This window comes from Limulus polyphemus, unplaced genomic scaffold (assembly GCF_000517525.1).
Source record: "Limulus polyphemus unplaced genomic scaffold, Limulus_polyphemus-2.1.2 Scaffold3206, whole genome shotgun sequence".
NCBI classification, from domain to species: Eukaryota; Metazoa; Arthropoda; class Merostomata; order Xiphosura; family Limulidae; genus Limulus; species Limulus polyphemus.
The window spans coordinates 70,347-88,149 of record NW_013668816.1 but is presented as its reverse complement, the minus strand read 5'-3'; the positions used below and the strand labels follow the sequence as shown (position 1 = coordinate 88,149).

Here is a 17,803-nt window from a genome sequence, read left to right as displayed (position 1 = left end):
AAAATTCTATAGCAGATTAAACAACAAAGTTTTCTAAAAAAACTAGTTATTAGAGAGAGAGAGTTGTGTAATGGTCAACTCTTTCTTGGCCATGGGTTGGAAGTAATGGCACTGTTATGTACGACTGTATACGTTAACAAAATCTGATTATCTTTGATACCAATCATTATATCAGAAATAATAAAGGAGCTACAACAGAATTATATGCTTCTCATATATAATAAAATAGTTCAGGCAACCCATCAAAAGTGCCCTAAGATAATAATTAATTTGGGAAACCAGCTGTGTACATACTACAGACTTGATTCAAGAGGAAAATCATTAAGAACACCAAAAACAAGATACAGTAACGTTTTATTCACCAGGGCAAATCTTATAAATTGCATGAAATATACATTACTTTATTAGGTAGTGCTTTGCAATTGGAAGTCTAGCTACCTAGCTATTGAATAAAATATATAAGATGATAAAAAGGTTATTACAGTACCTTTGCAGGAATTGTTTTTATCATTCAGTAGTTTAACCACACAAACTCCTGCCTAGGATGAACAGGTATCTACCAGATTTCATAACTCTACAACACTTCAGTATCTTGAAAAGGTATTTTACTAGCCATAAAAGTAATCATAGGAGGAGGAAAAACACAACCCTCTTGAACCATGTACATTAGCAATTAATTGTGCAACTACCTCTAGTTTGCCTAAGCTAGTATTAATTTCCAGTACTAAAAATTCAGTAATACCCCCCCCACACACACACTTTACTTAAAAAAAAAAAAAAAAGTACATTCATACCATATTTGGTGGTCCCACTAGTACTATTCTTCCAACTATTCTGTACTTTTGTATCTTTTTCAGTTGGCACTGGTGGAGGGGTGGTCACAATATCAAAAACCTTTACTCTTTGACTACAATCCGGTGATGTCCATCCTTTTTGACAGTGGCAAGTGTTGACATTAGAGCAAACCTAAATTAATAGAATCTCTCTTACTGCACATGATTTAGTTTTTTAGAATACTAAACCAAAATTAACAGACCTACCACTTACTGAATAATACACTGTTGTAAGCTGTATTTTCAATGTTAGCTAGAAGTGCATAAAGATGAAATAAGTTATAAAAGTAGTCCTAGATTACTTAGAATGTTTGTGAATTTTAGTGATTGAAAGACTTTGTGAAATGTCTAGAAACAAGGCTACATTATAATTATGAGAATAAGTGAAGCAATGAATCAGTTTTCAGTTGGTAGAGTGGCAGTCATTCAGTGAATTATTTGAAGTATCTGTGTTAGTTATCAAGTATATTCAGTTACTTGATTGATTAGTTATGAAATTCTGTAAGCAAGCTTATTTGTATTCTAGTTGTAGTACTATCAGTGAATAAATCTCTGTTGAAAATGAAAATGTTACCTGTGAACATAGGCTCATAAGTACAACTGTGTATAAGTGGTAGTAACTTGTAGGTTAAAGAGGAAATAAACTAATTTGTTATTGTTACATGGACTGGCCTTAGCATTATATTAACCAAATACTTTAAAAGATCCCACCCAATCAAAGAACATGTTACAACAACACTGCTGTCAGAAGTGGTATTATGTTGGTGAAAATGAAATATAACTTAGCTTAATTTAAACATGTGTAGGATAATCAAAATCTAAACTGACATAGCAACCCTATACAACATGACTAAAAACATGAGCTGACGTACTTTTCCTTGGACTAAAAACCCGACCCAATTTAACTAATCCAAATTATATGACTCAATTTTCTATGTATAACATATATATAATTTTTTTTCCATCATATCTAGCAATAGTTTTTGTGTACAGCAGTATCAAATCTGTAACTCTTTCTGTGCATGTAAATTTCTTATGAATAAATTATAAGTCATTTTGTAAGCTACTACAAATTATATTATTTAACTTACAGACTGGTAGCATCTTAATGTTTCTGAAAAAACCTAAGAATAAAATAGAACTGACATTTACATATAAGTTTAATAATTAGTTTGCAATGCAGTTACAGGTAACATGCGAAGAATACAAAAAAACATGATGAAAAACTTACACCATGTCCAGAACAGTTTAGAGCTATATTGTTGGTTGGACAGGTTCCAGGACTTCTGTATGTAATGACATCTACACATGACTGGTTGATACAGATCTGTCACGAAATACAAGTAAATCCTGAAGAATACAGACACTTACAAAAAATCCTATATTAAGAGTCTGACTAATTAACTTAGTGAAGTTTTCTCATCTTTCAGGCAGATGTTTATTTAATGAAAACCACGTATTTCAGAGAGAGAGATAGATTCTTGTATACTGTTACTACTTATTAAAACACTTTAAGGCAGAGAATTATGGGATATATATATTTAAGGTCTAAATAAAACTATTCAAATGTTGTTTTTCATAAGTAAAAAGTTACTGTGCAAAAAATAATAACAAATCTTCTAGAGATTTTATAGTATATAATGTTAAATATATATATATATACACAATACAGATATACCAAAACATTTTTCAAAGTCTGATGTTGATCCAATTAGTCGGTAATATTAATTGAAAAAAAGAAAAAAGAAGGTAAAACCAAAGGTTTCTAATGATAACATTTAGTTTAGATATCATTAAGGAAACACTTTTAGCTTTATGTTACTTAAGTTACCATATTTCAGTTAACTTTCTGTATACAAGCTTGCACATTTTGACCAACCTTGTAACCACGAAACTATATATAACTTTAAATGTACTAAATGTTTACAACCATCATTTTCAAGATAATTTTCCAAAATACTTGAAATAATTTTAAAGATTTTGATACTTATATTGTTTTGTAGCTCAGATCTTTAATGATGGTGAATCTCTTGATGCTTGTTTAACATTGTCGGTTGACTGGCTTAAAACTACCATATTTAAATAACTTTCCTAAATCTTCTTGAACAATTTAACAGAATATTTGTCTTATGTTTGTCCTAGATATAAAATGATAAAATTAATAATCATAATAATAAAATGTTAAAGGGGGCCAGGCATTGTACCTATTAATGGAAGGACGTCTGGATTGAAACAAAAGTGATTCCTTATATTTTCTGTCACGGAAATTGTCACAAGTTTTTAAAATTTTGAATGTATATGGTGTCCCATTGATTGTGCCGTGTTCTTTTAAGTAATGTTCATAGGTAGCTTCTTTGTTATCAAGATTTCCAGTGGCACAAATGGGTTCTTTAACATTTTATTATTTTATCTATTTTTATGTTATTATTATAATTTTATCTATTTTTATGATCAACAACTCAAAATTGTTCGACTATACTCGTATCACGTACACTTTTCCGTTATATATTGTTGTAGCTGTATTCCATTTTCGGTTACTGTAATTTATAATCAGTTTGTAACCTGTGACGTTCACAGAACCTTGATAAAGGTGTAAGCCGAAATGTCGAGTACAAGTAATTAAACATTTTTCTCAAGTTGTTTGTCGTCTTCATTAAATAATTTATCTAAATAGTTTTTCAGGTTCCAACACATATATATCATGTTCAGCATTAAATGCCACTCTTCTACATGTAAGAAACAATTAACTCAGTAAAATGTAACAGCTTCCCTAGTCTTATTAATGTCAGTTTAATCTAGCTACAAGATGAGTGTGAAGATGATAAAGATGTCTAGCTGTAGGATGACCATGGAAATGAATAAGATGCTTAGCGGAAGAATGACAGTGGAGATTGCCATATGCTACCAAATAGAATAGCTTAACAACAAGATAATGACTGTGGAACTGGAAAAAAATGCTACAAAAAAGGAGCAACTATATATTACAATGATCAAGATGAATACAGTTATGTGACATTATCTGAGAACACATTTAAATCAACATTATTAATATTTATTTCCTTACCCGATTTTCACCACATTTGCTGCCATCTGCTACCATACCCATGTCAGGAATATCTTTGGAAATTGTTCCACTTGTGATCCTGTAAAAGAAAGACATACCATCATATCAAAATAAACTATTACAACTGTCAAAAAAAACAAGGTAAATAAGCCAGACAATTGTGCATCCATCATTTTATGATTCATCTTATTACAAACTCATTCTAAATACATATCTAATTCAATTTATATTTAAAGTTTATGAAATTAATAAAGAGTCACAATATAATAACTATTAATTATTCAATGTAACCAAAAGTGGGAAACTGAAACATACTAACTAATCATAAACATATCACAAGGTCAGGGATACGATATAAAAATCATTAATCATACATATACATAAAGAGTAAAAGCAGCCTTTACAAGCACTCTATTTAAAAAAAATATTAAAAAAATTGAACTTTAATAATATAGGACTTATATTTCTGTATATATACAATTTTACTTTGAAATACAATGTACTGGATTACTATTATGTGGTACACAAATTAGAATTATTTTAAATACACTGCTAAAGAATAAAAAAACCTGTATGTTCACATACAATAATTTTAATCCCTACTTACTTGCATTCATACTTAACGCCTTCAATTGAAGCTATGGTCCGGGTGTAGTTTGCATTCATGCCTGAAATCAGAGGACTAGCTGCCCCTCGTTGGCACTGGAGAGATCCACAACGCATGTTGCTGGCAGAAACAACATTTCACTTATACAGAAGAGACTAAGGCTTTTGTAAGAGAAACCAGCAGCATTACACAATTTAATCAAACTTAATTTTTTTCTGCACATAAGAAAAGCTGAAATATTATCCTCTGTATCACTCTCTCTGGTCAAATATATGAAACATTTATCAAAATAAGGAAATGTTCATCTAGTTATTAATTATAATATATAAAATTTCAAACTGCAAAAACATTACAAGAAAGTTTTTCAGGATTTTATTACTGCTTGGTCAATGGTAATGTTAAAAAAGTCCAAAAGCAAAAAGACTGGATGACATAAGGATTACCGTATTTGACGGCATATAGGACGCACTTATTTCCCAAAAATTTGGCTCAAAAAATCGCCCTGCGTCTAATCTGCAGACTAATCTTCTTCCTAACGCTCACTATCCTAGCATACGATCAGTATAGCATTCCAACTATGAAATAAGAAATAGGAAATTTGCATAGGCCAGACGCAGTCGAATTTTCAGCATCCTGTTAAAGGATGGAAGGTCTATCTCTTAAAAGTGCGAACACTTGTCCTTTCAGAAACAAGGTTTCGTCACGTCGTTTTATCTTTACTGTGAAAATTGATATAGCGACCAACTTGTGTCAACAACTCGAAAAATGCACGACCAATCAGTGTTTTAGTTTATGTTCAAGTGTTTTCTACTTGTGTAATGTGCTGTTAGATTACTTTCACCAATATATGCTTAAATACACTAAAAACTTTTTTTCCTGAATCTGACCTGCTGAAATGGGGGTGCGTCTCATATACCCATGCATCCTATATGCCATCAAATACGGTATATTCAAAGACAAACATTTCTAAATGTTTGACAACCATATCAGTTTAGAATATATATATATTTCAACCATAATCTGTTTTTACTGTTTAATACACTTAGAAAATGTTTCTTACTCTGGAGAACAGCTTATGAAGCCACCTTTGCCATCAGAACCGCAATGTCCACTAATTATACCCTGCATGTTGAACTTAAAACATTCATCCTGCGCAGTAACACCACCTGGAAAAATGAAACATACAAAATCAATAAATAAGGTACCAAGTTTCATACAAGTAATAAATAAATAAAGAATGATAGTGTGAACAACTGGTAGAGAGTTGTACTAAATAAATGTCTTTACACGTGAATTTATTTATGGCTAAATAATGTATGAGAAAAATATTACAAAAATTTAATGGCATTAAAATGTATTCAAATAAAGCATCTACACAATTTAACTTTAAGCATTCTGTACCAGATTATATATTCAACCGAATTTCTTAACACATCTAATCCATAATAACCGAACCACTAGACCTTAATCTGTAGCCTTGCAAGCTTTATTGTGTTTTAAATAAGACTAAAGTTTCAGGCTGGTGAGTTTTACTATGTTTTCAAAAAACATTAACCTAATCTGTTGAGTGTCGCGGTATTTTAAAATAACACCATCTTTGATCTGGTGAGTCCTACACTCTTTTAAAATAAAACTCTCTCATTTCTAATATGGTGAGCCTTTCTATAAACAAACATAAAATGACTCTTTAACTACATCAACCTACAAGGCTTATTTTGCATGTTTGTTTAAAAGGAAACATCTTATTCACCATAGCCCCATATGTAACTACACTGTTTATCTGTAGTAGGACAATTTCCTTGGAAACAGTAGCCATTTCCATCTGCACAGCTATCACCATTTTTTCTGTACAAGTTAGGTGGACACTGTAAACAAATATGATTGGATGAGAAAACATGGGCTACAGGTATTTCATTACAATAATCGTCACACTATTCTAAATGAAATGTTGTCTACTAATATTGTATAAACTTCTGATATAATATTTAGAAACAAGACAACAAAATAAAATTAATTTTTGTTACCATTTACAAAATACTTTCAGATTTCAAAAGTAAACATGCAAAATTTAAATTTGATAAATTAACAAATCAATAATAATAATAAAAAATGTACCAGTAATTACAGATATGGTAAACAGTAATTGTTTAAAGAGGTGTAAAATACATTTCAGTCACTTTTTAAATAAAAAAAATATACATATAACAATCCCATTTTAATCTGAAACTATAAATAGTTAAGGCATCAATTTTGAGTACTTGGTTCAAACAAAAATAATATGACAAATGAATTGTCATAAGAGCACTACAGAACATAACAGACTACTGTGACTAATGTACAAAAAAGTCATCATATTATCTTCAACTAGGGTGGGAAAAAAATTAACTTACCTGACCACTTTTACCATCACAAGCCTCAGGAATATCACATTCTGTGGCTACAGGTCTACACACTTGACCAGCAGCTCGAAGCTAAAAATACAAAACATTCTAGGCAATATAAAACTTTTACATTTAAAAAACCACCATCAAATTACTTCACATTGTTAGATTAAAATGTAAAGTATCAACCCAATCAGTGTAATACATAATTTTGGAATATTCATAATACTATCTTTACACATAATAAGAACAAACCTAATACAGTAAACATTAATAGGTCACTTAACAGTAATTTAACTTGAACAAAAAACAACATAATAAAAAGTAGCCTTCACACAAGAACCAAACTGAATCTAATGGTTGTTATTTTAGATATTCCTTGGATTTTTTTTGACATGAAGAAAACCCTACTATTACAATAAAGCATGAAATAACTAGTCATCCTTACACCTTCATACCACATCGAACAAAATGAATCTGCCACAGTAAAAAATCTAGAATATCCATAAGTTATATATGAACATGGAATATTTAAAGACAGTGATTGCATTAACACAGTACACTACGAAAGATACACCAGTTTACCCTAAAAATATTTTCAGTCCCCAGTAACTTTACTGGTTTTTATGAATATTATCATCTCGTTTAAAGTAATAGCAATAGTTAATTTTCTTCTGTCAGCCTTCTTAAATATTAGATGGAGTACTAGTGCTCAAAAATGTAAAACAAAATCATCCATTAACTTGAAACCATCATTTGTTGCTTCATTAAATTAGCACATATTTCTATCATAGTTCAGAATAAGTTTATGATGATGGGTTAGAAAGTACATCAACCTAGCTAGTAGCATAGGTATTGGGTGACAACCATAGAATGAACAAACCACTGTTTACTCCTTATTAACATAATGCTAATATCCTCAAAAATCACAAATATTGGATCTCTTACAACAAGCTACCACAACTTAAATTTTGCATTGGGTTTATCATGAAAATTATTCAATGACACGTAACACAATATGTAAACAGAACAGGAATACTAATTTAGAGAGAAAAGTGTTTTGGAGGATTCATTTATTAGCTAACTCAGTATGAACTTCTTTTATAGACATGTACATGTAACTCACAAGGAAACATTCATACTACAGCTTTACACTTGAATATTATTCTAAGTCTTAAACTGACGTACAAAGTGATTTTCCTTAAGGATGCACAGTTTTGAAAGTCGGATTACATTGAAATGTAAAAAATTAACTGTTACTATATATCTGTAATATCATCCATAAAAATACGTAATAAAATAATGAAGTGTTTTATTTGTTATTGAAAAAAATTGCCAATATGCTACATTATACTGAATTTATAAGCCTATAACTTACACATAACAAATATTCAAAATGAAATGTTGTCTACTAATATTATACAAATTTCTGATATAATATTTAGAAACAAGACAAGAAAATAAGATTAATTTTTGGTACCTTTTACAAAATGCTCACTTTCAGATTTCAAAAGTAAACTTCCAAAACTTAAGTTTGATAAAATAACAAATCAGTAAAAAAAATACTAGTAATTAATTACACATATTTAGACTTTAATTGAAAATCACATATGAATGATGGTAACCAATAGCCAAATAAATCGTTAATGAAATGCAAGATAATTTGGGTGTTGGACTAAAAAAGTGTTATTTTGTTTAGTAATGGTTAAGTTTCTGTTATGCAAGATCACATGAAAGGGAGGATTCTGTCTTTACTTTTGGTCCTTTCTCAAGCGGCCAGTAACGTACGAATGATAAATTTTGAGGAGATATAATATCTTTAGCAAAAATACAGTAAAAACTTTGCAAGATGTTTGCTGTAATGAACTAGCTACATTAAAGAAGTCTAAATCAGCTAGACGGTAGTCTCTGTGAAAGAAGCTCAGAAATGTTTTCCTGCTACTGTTCTATCACTGTAATATATTGAAGGGAAGGGCAAAGATAGGAATTTAAGTATGTGTAAATACAGATGTGAGTTTACTAGAGGTACTAAGCTATATTAAACCACTAAACGGTATTTAAACTATTATAACTACAAACTGTTATTTCCAACCTAAAAACCATTTAAAGCTACTAAACATGAACAGAATCTTAAAATAAAATTGGACCTCTGCATCAGCTGATAATGTTTCTGCTGGGGTTGATAGAGCATCCAACAAACAACTTAGTCTTAAATGTACAAAGGTGTTACTTTAACAAATATGAGGCAACTGTTCTCACTACTAAAGTAAAATTTATAGACTGTGTTGTTTTTCCAGAGTGGTCTTAAGACATAGTTCATAAACTGAGTCCTGTAAGTCGAGGATTCTCAACTTTTTGCACAATAGCAAAAGTCCACATACAGAGTGTGGACTTGTTTAGTCTAAGGTAATTATAGTTATCCCAGCTCATAATTTTGCATCTCGCAGCCCATTTGTTGAGAATTACGGCTTTACTTTATTCAAGTGAAAAGGCTAAAATACACAGGTTTGGTACTCTTGATAGAGTTGTAGAGACTATTACTCACTTCAAATTAAAAAGAAATGTAAGTAAAAGAAACTAGATATGTTTTCTAATGATGTCTCAGCTTTCTGTAAGATTGTGATTAATGAGCTAAGCAATATTTATCTAGTCTAGTTTAGTAAACTAGCTCTAACAATGTGTGTTAGTTGTATTCCTTGTGAAAGATGTTCATCTTGCTTAATCATTTTCCAGACCAGTAGAGTTACATACTGTCTCTCTTGTTCTCGTGTTTAAAATGCTTAACCTAATTGCAGGATATGTTGTAGATACTTTTAACTTAATAGCTAGTTTGTGCTATGAGAAAAATTACATAATTTTGTGTAGTATTTGTAGAACATTTTAGGTTGTGAAATTTTGTTAGGAGATGCAGTTTTTAAAAACTGTTAAAAAATACTTTCTTTTATTTTTGAGGTTTTTGTATTGTGTGTGTGTGTGTGTGTGTGTGTGTGCCTAAAACCCAAATACAGTTATTTTTGCAAGAAATTTATAATTGTTGTGTTGTGTTCCTTTTTTTTTTGTAACCCATGAGTTTTAACTTGTTTTCTTTCCATCAATTACTTATCTTTACCTACTGAAGTAGTAAGGCAAAAATATCACAAAACACTAATGAACGATAAAAGTTTTAACCAGTAGAAACACAATCTGGATTCGTATCCTATGACTACACTGATACAGGTATAATTTTAATTACTACATTTTTGTTTACAGGGTCTACAATGCGAGGTTTTTGGCTGGGAGCCTCTCTTTTGTCAAATGCAGCAAATGAAGATTCCAGAAACCGAATGTTTGGATAAGAAAATGGAAGGAAGCCTGTGTAAGTTGCAAAAAAGTATGACACAAAAAAAAGCAGCAGCGGATATGGAAACTGAACAAGTTATTTAGTGGACATCCAATAGAATTCGAGTAGCCTAATGCACACTGGAACAAACACATTTAATGAAGAAAAACAGCCAGAAACTCTGCTGAACACAAGGCCAATCTTAACAAACAGCTGATGTAACTCAAAATAATAACAGTGTATATTTGCGTATCATTAACATGTGACCATGTTATCAACAATATGGATATAATAATAAACTTATAATAAGAATATAAACACAGTGCAGAAAATATTAACTTAAAAGTAAAAACAAAACATACGTAATGTAAACACTCACATATAATTTGTACAGGTAAACTGTAAATGTAGGAACAATCGTATACACAACAATGTATTAAATTTGTAATGATACTGGCCTCTTTACAAAGCAACAATCAGCGTCCTTTTATAAAATTACCTACAGAAAAGTGACTTTGTTAAAAGTAACTATGGAACACCAACTTTAATCTAGTAGCATCTACAGAATATTATCTTTACCTTAAACTTTATAAATGCATCTATAGAACATCAACTTTAATCAACAATTTGCAAAAGTTCTTATGAAACATTACACAAGTACATGATGAACACGAAATATAATTCATGAATCAATTATCACTTTTTTGAATATTAAATCCTACCTTACATCTGTCACAACAATCACCCATAGCACATTCTGCCTCCATTTTTAGTTTACAGGTAATTGGGTCACAGCATGGGTCATTTTGCTTACAGTCCTACAGAAAAAAAATATGACATAATCTTGAACAAGACTAAAATGTTTTTTGTAGTGTTACACTGAGAAACAAAAATAAATAAAAATATCAGTGTGCTCGACAAAGCTAGTGTATCCATGTGAAATACACATATTGTTTGAGAGAAAGATGTCTTTTTTTTATCTTACATATATCAGTTACAGATGTATTATCACTGAAATGCTACAATATGAATTCCTGTGCCTATCATGCTTAAAAAAAATGTAAGCCACAACTACAAATGTAACAATACATTGAAGTATTGAGAGATTGCAATTATGAACATCCCAATAGTAATGAATTATTGGTAAATTTTAGAATTTATAACAATCGCTAATAGTACCCCCAACTATCGATGTTCTCGAACGTTTGCAAATTTGATTATTTACCTCCATTCTGTTTGTTTTAGACTAGCTTTAGGGTATCTACTCATATATAAACCTAAAAATGCATGTATTATATCCACCATTAGCAGTATTCTGAATAAAATATCTGCATGAAATGTGATATTCAGGATAAGGATAACTTGTATTTCTTTTCATTTGAAAGTTTCATATTTTATTTGCATAATCTCTAGAACTTCCTAAGTGAACATCAAAAGTTTGTTTTTGATAACATTGTAAATTTATCTGTAGATTTCTCTACATAAACAATGTACTTAATTCCAGGGTCACTAAAGACATAATCCAAGAATAATCAAAAGAATGATTAAAAAACATGAAATAAATTGATTAACAAATTATTTTCTTTTCTGTATTGGCCAAGAAATTACAAGTTACTTAGATATACAGGTTAAACCTGCTGTACGGAGTAGTACTGCACAAACAAAATGAATGTTTCTCCAGTGAACACAAAAAAAAAACTATTATACCTTTTAAGGTAAAATCTTTTATTCATTAAATAGATTTTAAAGTTTTTAATCCAGTAATACTTTGAATAATTTTTCAAAAGATGATAAAGAATTGAGTCTTTAGTTTTTGGACAGAGACAATCTCATTTAGATACTTATGACAGTATAAAAGAAATGAATTCAAAAATTTTCTTAGAAAACATTTGCAACTGACATCAGAAAGACAATAACAATGGTAGTCTTTTTTCCACAGGGACTTGATGTAGGAGCAAAAAAAATTGTAAGAATGTAGCAAATACAAAAATGATTATTGACTCAAATGTGGATAGAGTTAACGAAAGGACAAAATTATTAAATGTACGTTCTTCTTATAGATATATACAATTGGTCTTTATCTGCTTAATTGCAACAATATTGATTGCTCTCTTTAAGCAGACTGTGCATGGGGAGTGACAAATGAAATATACAGAAATAAATCACTGGTTGAAACTTGTCACATCTTGACTGGATGCAGTATTAGTAAAGAACTTTAAAACGTCAGTTGAAAATAGATAAATGTTGAGTACTTCTTCAGCCAGCCTGAATACAGTAATAACAAATATAAAACTAATTTTAACACAGAAATATGACTGTAGGTCCATTTTTACATCCAGGCTTGAATTAGTAGAACAAACATTGAATGTAAATATATATATATATATATATATAAAACCCAATATGTGTAATTCTGTCACATGCAGCATGTGTTTATTCAAAATAAAAAGAATTAATTGCAAGATGATGACGAACAACTGTATGAAGCAGAAATTTACTCAACCCCAATAAAAATGTTCAGCTTTGAATCTGATGTTTCAGAACATAAAGTTCTTTAACATTATTAAAAACTGACTACCAAAGGCGTAAAAAGTTCAATTGATACAAACAATTCAGTTGAAAAAACATCTACAGTACCTCAAAATTTCCACAGTCACATTCCTCCTCTCCTTCTATTTTACCATTTCCACAATCAGTAAAATCATGTAACTAGAAAAATAAAATCATTTACTTTACTGTCTGACGAGAAAGAAATCAAAAAGTTTAGTAAAAATTTTATACGAATGTAACCAAACAAATCTATGTAAAGATTGGGTTGACCAAAGATGTTCTATTCATTACACTATTTACAAAAAAAAAAAAGTCTCATTATTCTATAAAGTATCATGATACTTAAAACATATGTTCTTTACAAGTTTAATGTCTTATGAAGATAATGAGATCTGACAGCAATGTACTATACATTAAACCTGTTTCATTATTCTATAAAATATCATGATCCATATAAAGACCATCCATATTCAGTAAATATAACATCTGATGAAGATAATAAGATCTAACAAAGATGCCTAACCATGTAACTACTGGCCAATTGAAACTTTTTGTTTGAATATCTTATGAGGATTGTTTGATTTTGTAGTAACTTAATAAATTAACATTTAATGACACTATATAATGAGAAAGATAAACAAAGAAAGTGCTCACAGGCATACTTCACTGAACATGTTCAATATAGAAATAAGTTATATTTTAAGAAAATACAGCTAAGAAAAAATTAGTTTTAAAACAGATATACAGTGATGGATTCTAATAAAAATTTTGTTTGAAGTATATACACGCAGGTTCTATTGCTCTACAAACATAAGCAATATACAGAGGAAACTTGTTGGGTGTTTGTACTGTACGATGAATAAAACTTCAGAGAATAAAATAATCAAGCATCAAATACTTGATTATTTGTTGTTAATTTGTGTAGCTTTTTACTTGTATAAAACACACTATAAAAATAAGTGTTTATGAATTAAAAATTAATATTGACTTGATCTCACTAGGATTACATAATTTCTCCATCTGATATTATTACTTCATTTTTGTCTATTACACTAACATTTGGAGTAATTAAAATGCGATACAGAAAACATTTATTTACTACAAAGAATAATATTTAATACAAAAACTTCTTAACATTTAGGTATTCTAATATTCAGCATGTCTAATACTTTAAGCATTAATGTAATCTCTATAATCAAAATGTCCATAATGTGAACATTAATTTAAACTTTCTTCATACCTACTCCTGGTTAACTGAGCAAAAACATCTAAAAATGTTAAGTTTACACATTTTTATTCAATACTTCGATGTAAATGTAAAAACCAACCTGATTAGGTTTATTTAAAAGACAGATAGCATGCCCAGACTTCAAACTATACACATATTTCTCTTTACTACAGGTGGAAAAATGATATGGCTGGATCTGATTTTTTCCTCTGCACAAAAACACCCATAAAATGTATTACTGGAAATAATATAGACATAAAACACAGCATAATATGATAACTAATGAATATCCTATAAAACATAAGTCAGAAAACACTATTCTAAAAATTATAAAGAAATATTCATTTTCAATGATATAATAATAAATAAATAAGATTAAGTAGAAGATAATGAAAAAAAAATTAACTTAATTTAAGCTTACCATACTTGTTTAGCAGTAAGGAATTCTATGATAATTTCAATGTTAGGTTTAATCAGTACTGTAATCATGCACATAAAATTCACAGACTTTTCTTGAATTCTGTTTCAAACAGAGACAGACATTATCAACAAATTTATAGTTTGATTACAACAAAACTACAATTCAATGATAATTTAAATGAAAATACAATTTTTCATATTATCTGTATTATTAAACCTCCCATTAAAGCTTTTGATCAAGAAGCTCACTAACAAGCATATAATATCCAATAATTTTTGCAACTTATAAAAAAAAAAAGTTAGAGTTGACTATTACAGAGAAAGTTCATCTCAGATTATAGTTGCGTAATGTTTAACTAGCAAGTCTAGATTCACAGAAAAGCCTATTTTTTGTGGAATAAAAACACTGTATTAATAAATACTATGTGATTTTGCGATTGCGATTTCACAACTATGTGTAAAACACTTTAAAAACTAAATAATACAGACATTCATTAGCTGAAACAAACACATATTAATCATTTATCAATCATACAAAATTAGGTGCAAAGTTGGGAAGTCAAAATTGAAATCACAATGACCTGATGCAATGATAGTGTTGTATTTCAGTGTTAATTAGACAAAGAATGAGGTGAAAGGACTGTGACCACTGTTTATAATGAATTAGTTAACAGTTTTTTATCACTTATTTTTGAGAAACTTTGTAAATTAAATAGGAAACCCATCATAAAATAAATTGTTTCTAACTTCAGCACACAAATTATCAAAAATCCAACTTACAATACACTTGCACTCATTATGCAACCCCACCAATCCTGGCATTTACAGTCCTCTATACATGAAAGATACACAATTAGTTACTAATTATAAGAAAAAAAATCCCCATTAATCTTGCAATAATCTGTTCTTTAACAGTTAAGAAATTTTAATGAAAAAACAAGAATCAGATCATTTATTTCCTAATGCCTTAAAATAAAATATTCGAAATTAGAAATATGGATAAAAAAAAAGAACAAATATATACATATTACAGGCCTCGGACAAATCCCAGGAGCCAGGTTACCCACGGCAACTAGAAATTTCATTGCCGTGCGTAGTATTTTTCTCCCATTTTATTTGTGTGTAGCGCTGTACTAAATAGAACTCAAATCTAGAACAGTTCTGGATTCTTGGAAGTCTGGTACTATTTTTGTATTCTTTGGGTCCCAACTCAAATGTTGTTTCTAGGATTTTAATGGTGGATTCAGTACTTCAAGTTTTTTCAGGAATGAAGTGCAACAGTTGCACAACACGTTACTAATTTCACGCCATTCTGTTTTTATTCTTTCTCTCATTTCAACCAATCAGTGTGCGTGTTTAGACTCAGACGGGACCAAAGGCAGTTAGTTCATGCAATACTATCAAGTGGTTGTTTATATAATGTAATTGTTAGCATGCAATCATTGTTGTGAAAGTATATAAATATACACTGGTGCCTCAATTATCAGTATTGGTACAGGGGAAGCAAAAAATGTAGGATAATCGAGGCACTAGTGTATCTCACTAGTTAGCTGATTGTTTAATCTAAATAAAAATTTTCAATATATTTAAGTTCCTTATTTTAAATTATAATATTTTTACTGTCATTTATTCACATTATCATGAAAAATTATAAAAGTCGCCATAATCATAAAAGCCAAGTGTCGGTCAGTCAGACATGCTTAATTTTGTGAGTTACATGAGTTCATTTCCATTTTTTCTCCTATAATACTTCCTCTCTTTTTGATTGCTTGTTCCTATTTTAATTGAATTTAATCACTAACATAGGCATAAATAGCTCCTTCTATGTCTATAGCAGAAAAAGTAGTGCATTCGCACCCTATCAGCACCCGTGAAAAATAAGTCAAAATTTAGCGCAAATCTATGCTTGGGAATTATTATGTAAAAGCCTTTGTTAAAAGAGACCGAAGACACCAATTATTTGTAGGAAAGAGGACAATGCATAACTGGGCAACACCCAAACACAACCTGAACATGTGGTTAAAGGACACCCATCCTGCATCATAGAACAGTGGATGAAAACTGAAGTTGAGTGAAATCTTTAAGAAATCTTAATGTGTATTTTGTATGTTTTTGTACACTATGCTTTTAATCACTAATCAAATAAAGTTAACCAAGCTACAAATATTTTGTAGTCCTGTCTTAACAGCTAAAAATAAAAGAGGCAAGGCTAGGCTTGAACTGGCAGACTTATGATTTGAACACACGCCAGATTCTGCATCTGAAAACTCCAGATATTATGCAACATCTAAACTTTTGCAACCAAAATTAATTTCTGAGTGACAATTTCTCCAAAACATGTAAAATATTGTCTAGAATTGTAATGCCACAATTATTTGGAGAAGTTTTAGGGAAAAGAAAAACCGCGAATTGTGGAGGAGCAGATAATAGAGGCACTAGTGTAGCCCCCATTTCTCAGTACAAACAGTAGAAGTTAGGTTAGGCACACCAGGCTCCTAAGTTTTTAGGCTGGCTCCTAGATCTGAAAATATTTGTCAAGGCCTGACATATTACAATAAATAAAGAAAGATAAGGTTTATCATTAAAATGCCACCCTTTAAAGACAAAACACATATTGTTGTTTTTAACTATATGGAATTTGTGGCAACATTTTGCAATGAGAATTTAAGTTAAATGGGACAAGCAAGTACTAAGGAACGTTAAATATAAGAAGCAAGGAGGCTATAGCATACAAGGTGGTAGAAAAAATACAAGACATTACAATGGATATGGTTAAATAAATACAGGAAAAAAATGTTATAAGTGAAAAACATGATGTTAAGATGTAAAAGTTGATAAGGAAGCTACAGAACATCAATATATAGGGTAGGAAGGAAGTTATAAGGTACACAGAGGCGATAAATGTGTCTTAAGATATAATCTTAACACTAGTCTCCTTAATGATATCAATCGTCCACAGCTACAAACCTAATAAAGATGGTGGAAACTCAAAATTGTATTAGTAATTTGATATAATCCAGGTATATATAAGCTGTACTGACTGTAATTAGGGAAATGCAAGATTCAATTCTGCTCAGACTTTTTTTTTTTCTTAGTACAAGTTCAAAACTGTGTTGGTTACTTGTCTTACCTTATTTCAAGCCCACTAAAGTGAAAGATCATGAAAGTATTTTCATTTATTAACCTTTAAGTAAAATTCATTTGTAATTACTTGCTTACTAAAAACTATACAAACTTTTACAATATTTTAATATTTTTCTGTCATAAATATTTCATATAATGAAGTTCATTACCTGAAGTATCATGAGACAGTCCTAAGTTATGGCCTAGCATGTGGGTGACCGTTATTGCTGTCAGATGGGGTTCATATATGTTACTGTCCTGGAAAAAAAAAAAAAAAA

The 17,803-nt window shown here is 30.0% G+C and overlaps 1 protein-coding gene across 2 annotated transcripts in view; it reads right to left on the bottom strand.

Annotated features, from left to right (window-relative positions):
* Positions 1-17,803, bottom strand: part of LOC106468887 (disintegrin and metalloproteinase domain-containing protein 9-like) — a 69,189-nt gene that overhangs the window by 14,435 nt on the left and 36,951 nt on the right. For both annotated transcript variants that reach the window (XM_022397253.1, XM_022397254.1), the window contains 12 exons: positions 17,696-17,783; positions 15,183-15,234; positions 14,083-14,191; positions 12,842-12,913; positions 10,927-11,022; positions 6,895-6,975; positions 6,255-6,369; positions 5,565-5,670; positions 4,505-4,624; positions 3,898-3,976; positions 2,065-2,160; positions 795-966 (listed from right to left, as the gene is read on the bottom strand). In XM_022397253.1, coding sequence (XP_022252961.1) covers positions 795-966; positions 2,065-2,160; positions 3,898-3,976; positions 4,505-4,624; positions 5,565-5,670; positions 6,255-6,369; positions 6,895-6,975; positions 10,927-11,022; positions 12,842-12,913; positions 14,083-14,191; positions 15,183-15,234; positions 17,696-17,783 — 1,186 coding nt within the window. The remainder of the gene's footprint in view (positions 1-794; positions 967-2,064; positions 2,161-3,897; positions 3,977-4,504; positions 4,625-5,564; positions 5,671-6,254; positions 6,370-6,894; positions 6,976-10,926; positions 11,023-12,841; positions 12,914-14,082; positions 14,192-15,182; positions 15,235-17,695; positions 17,784-17,803) is intronic.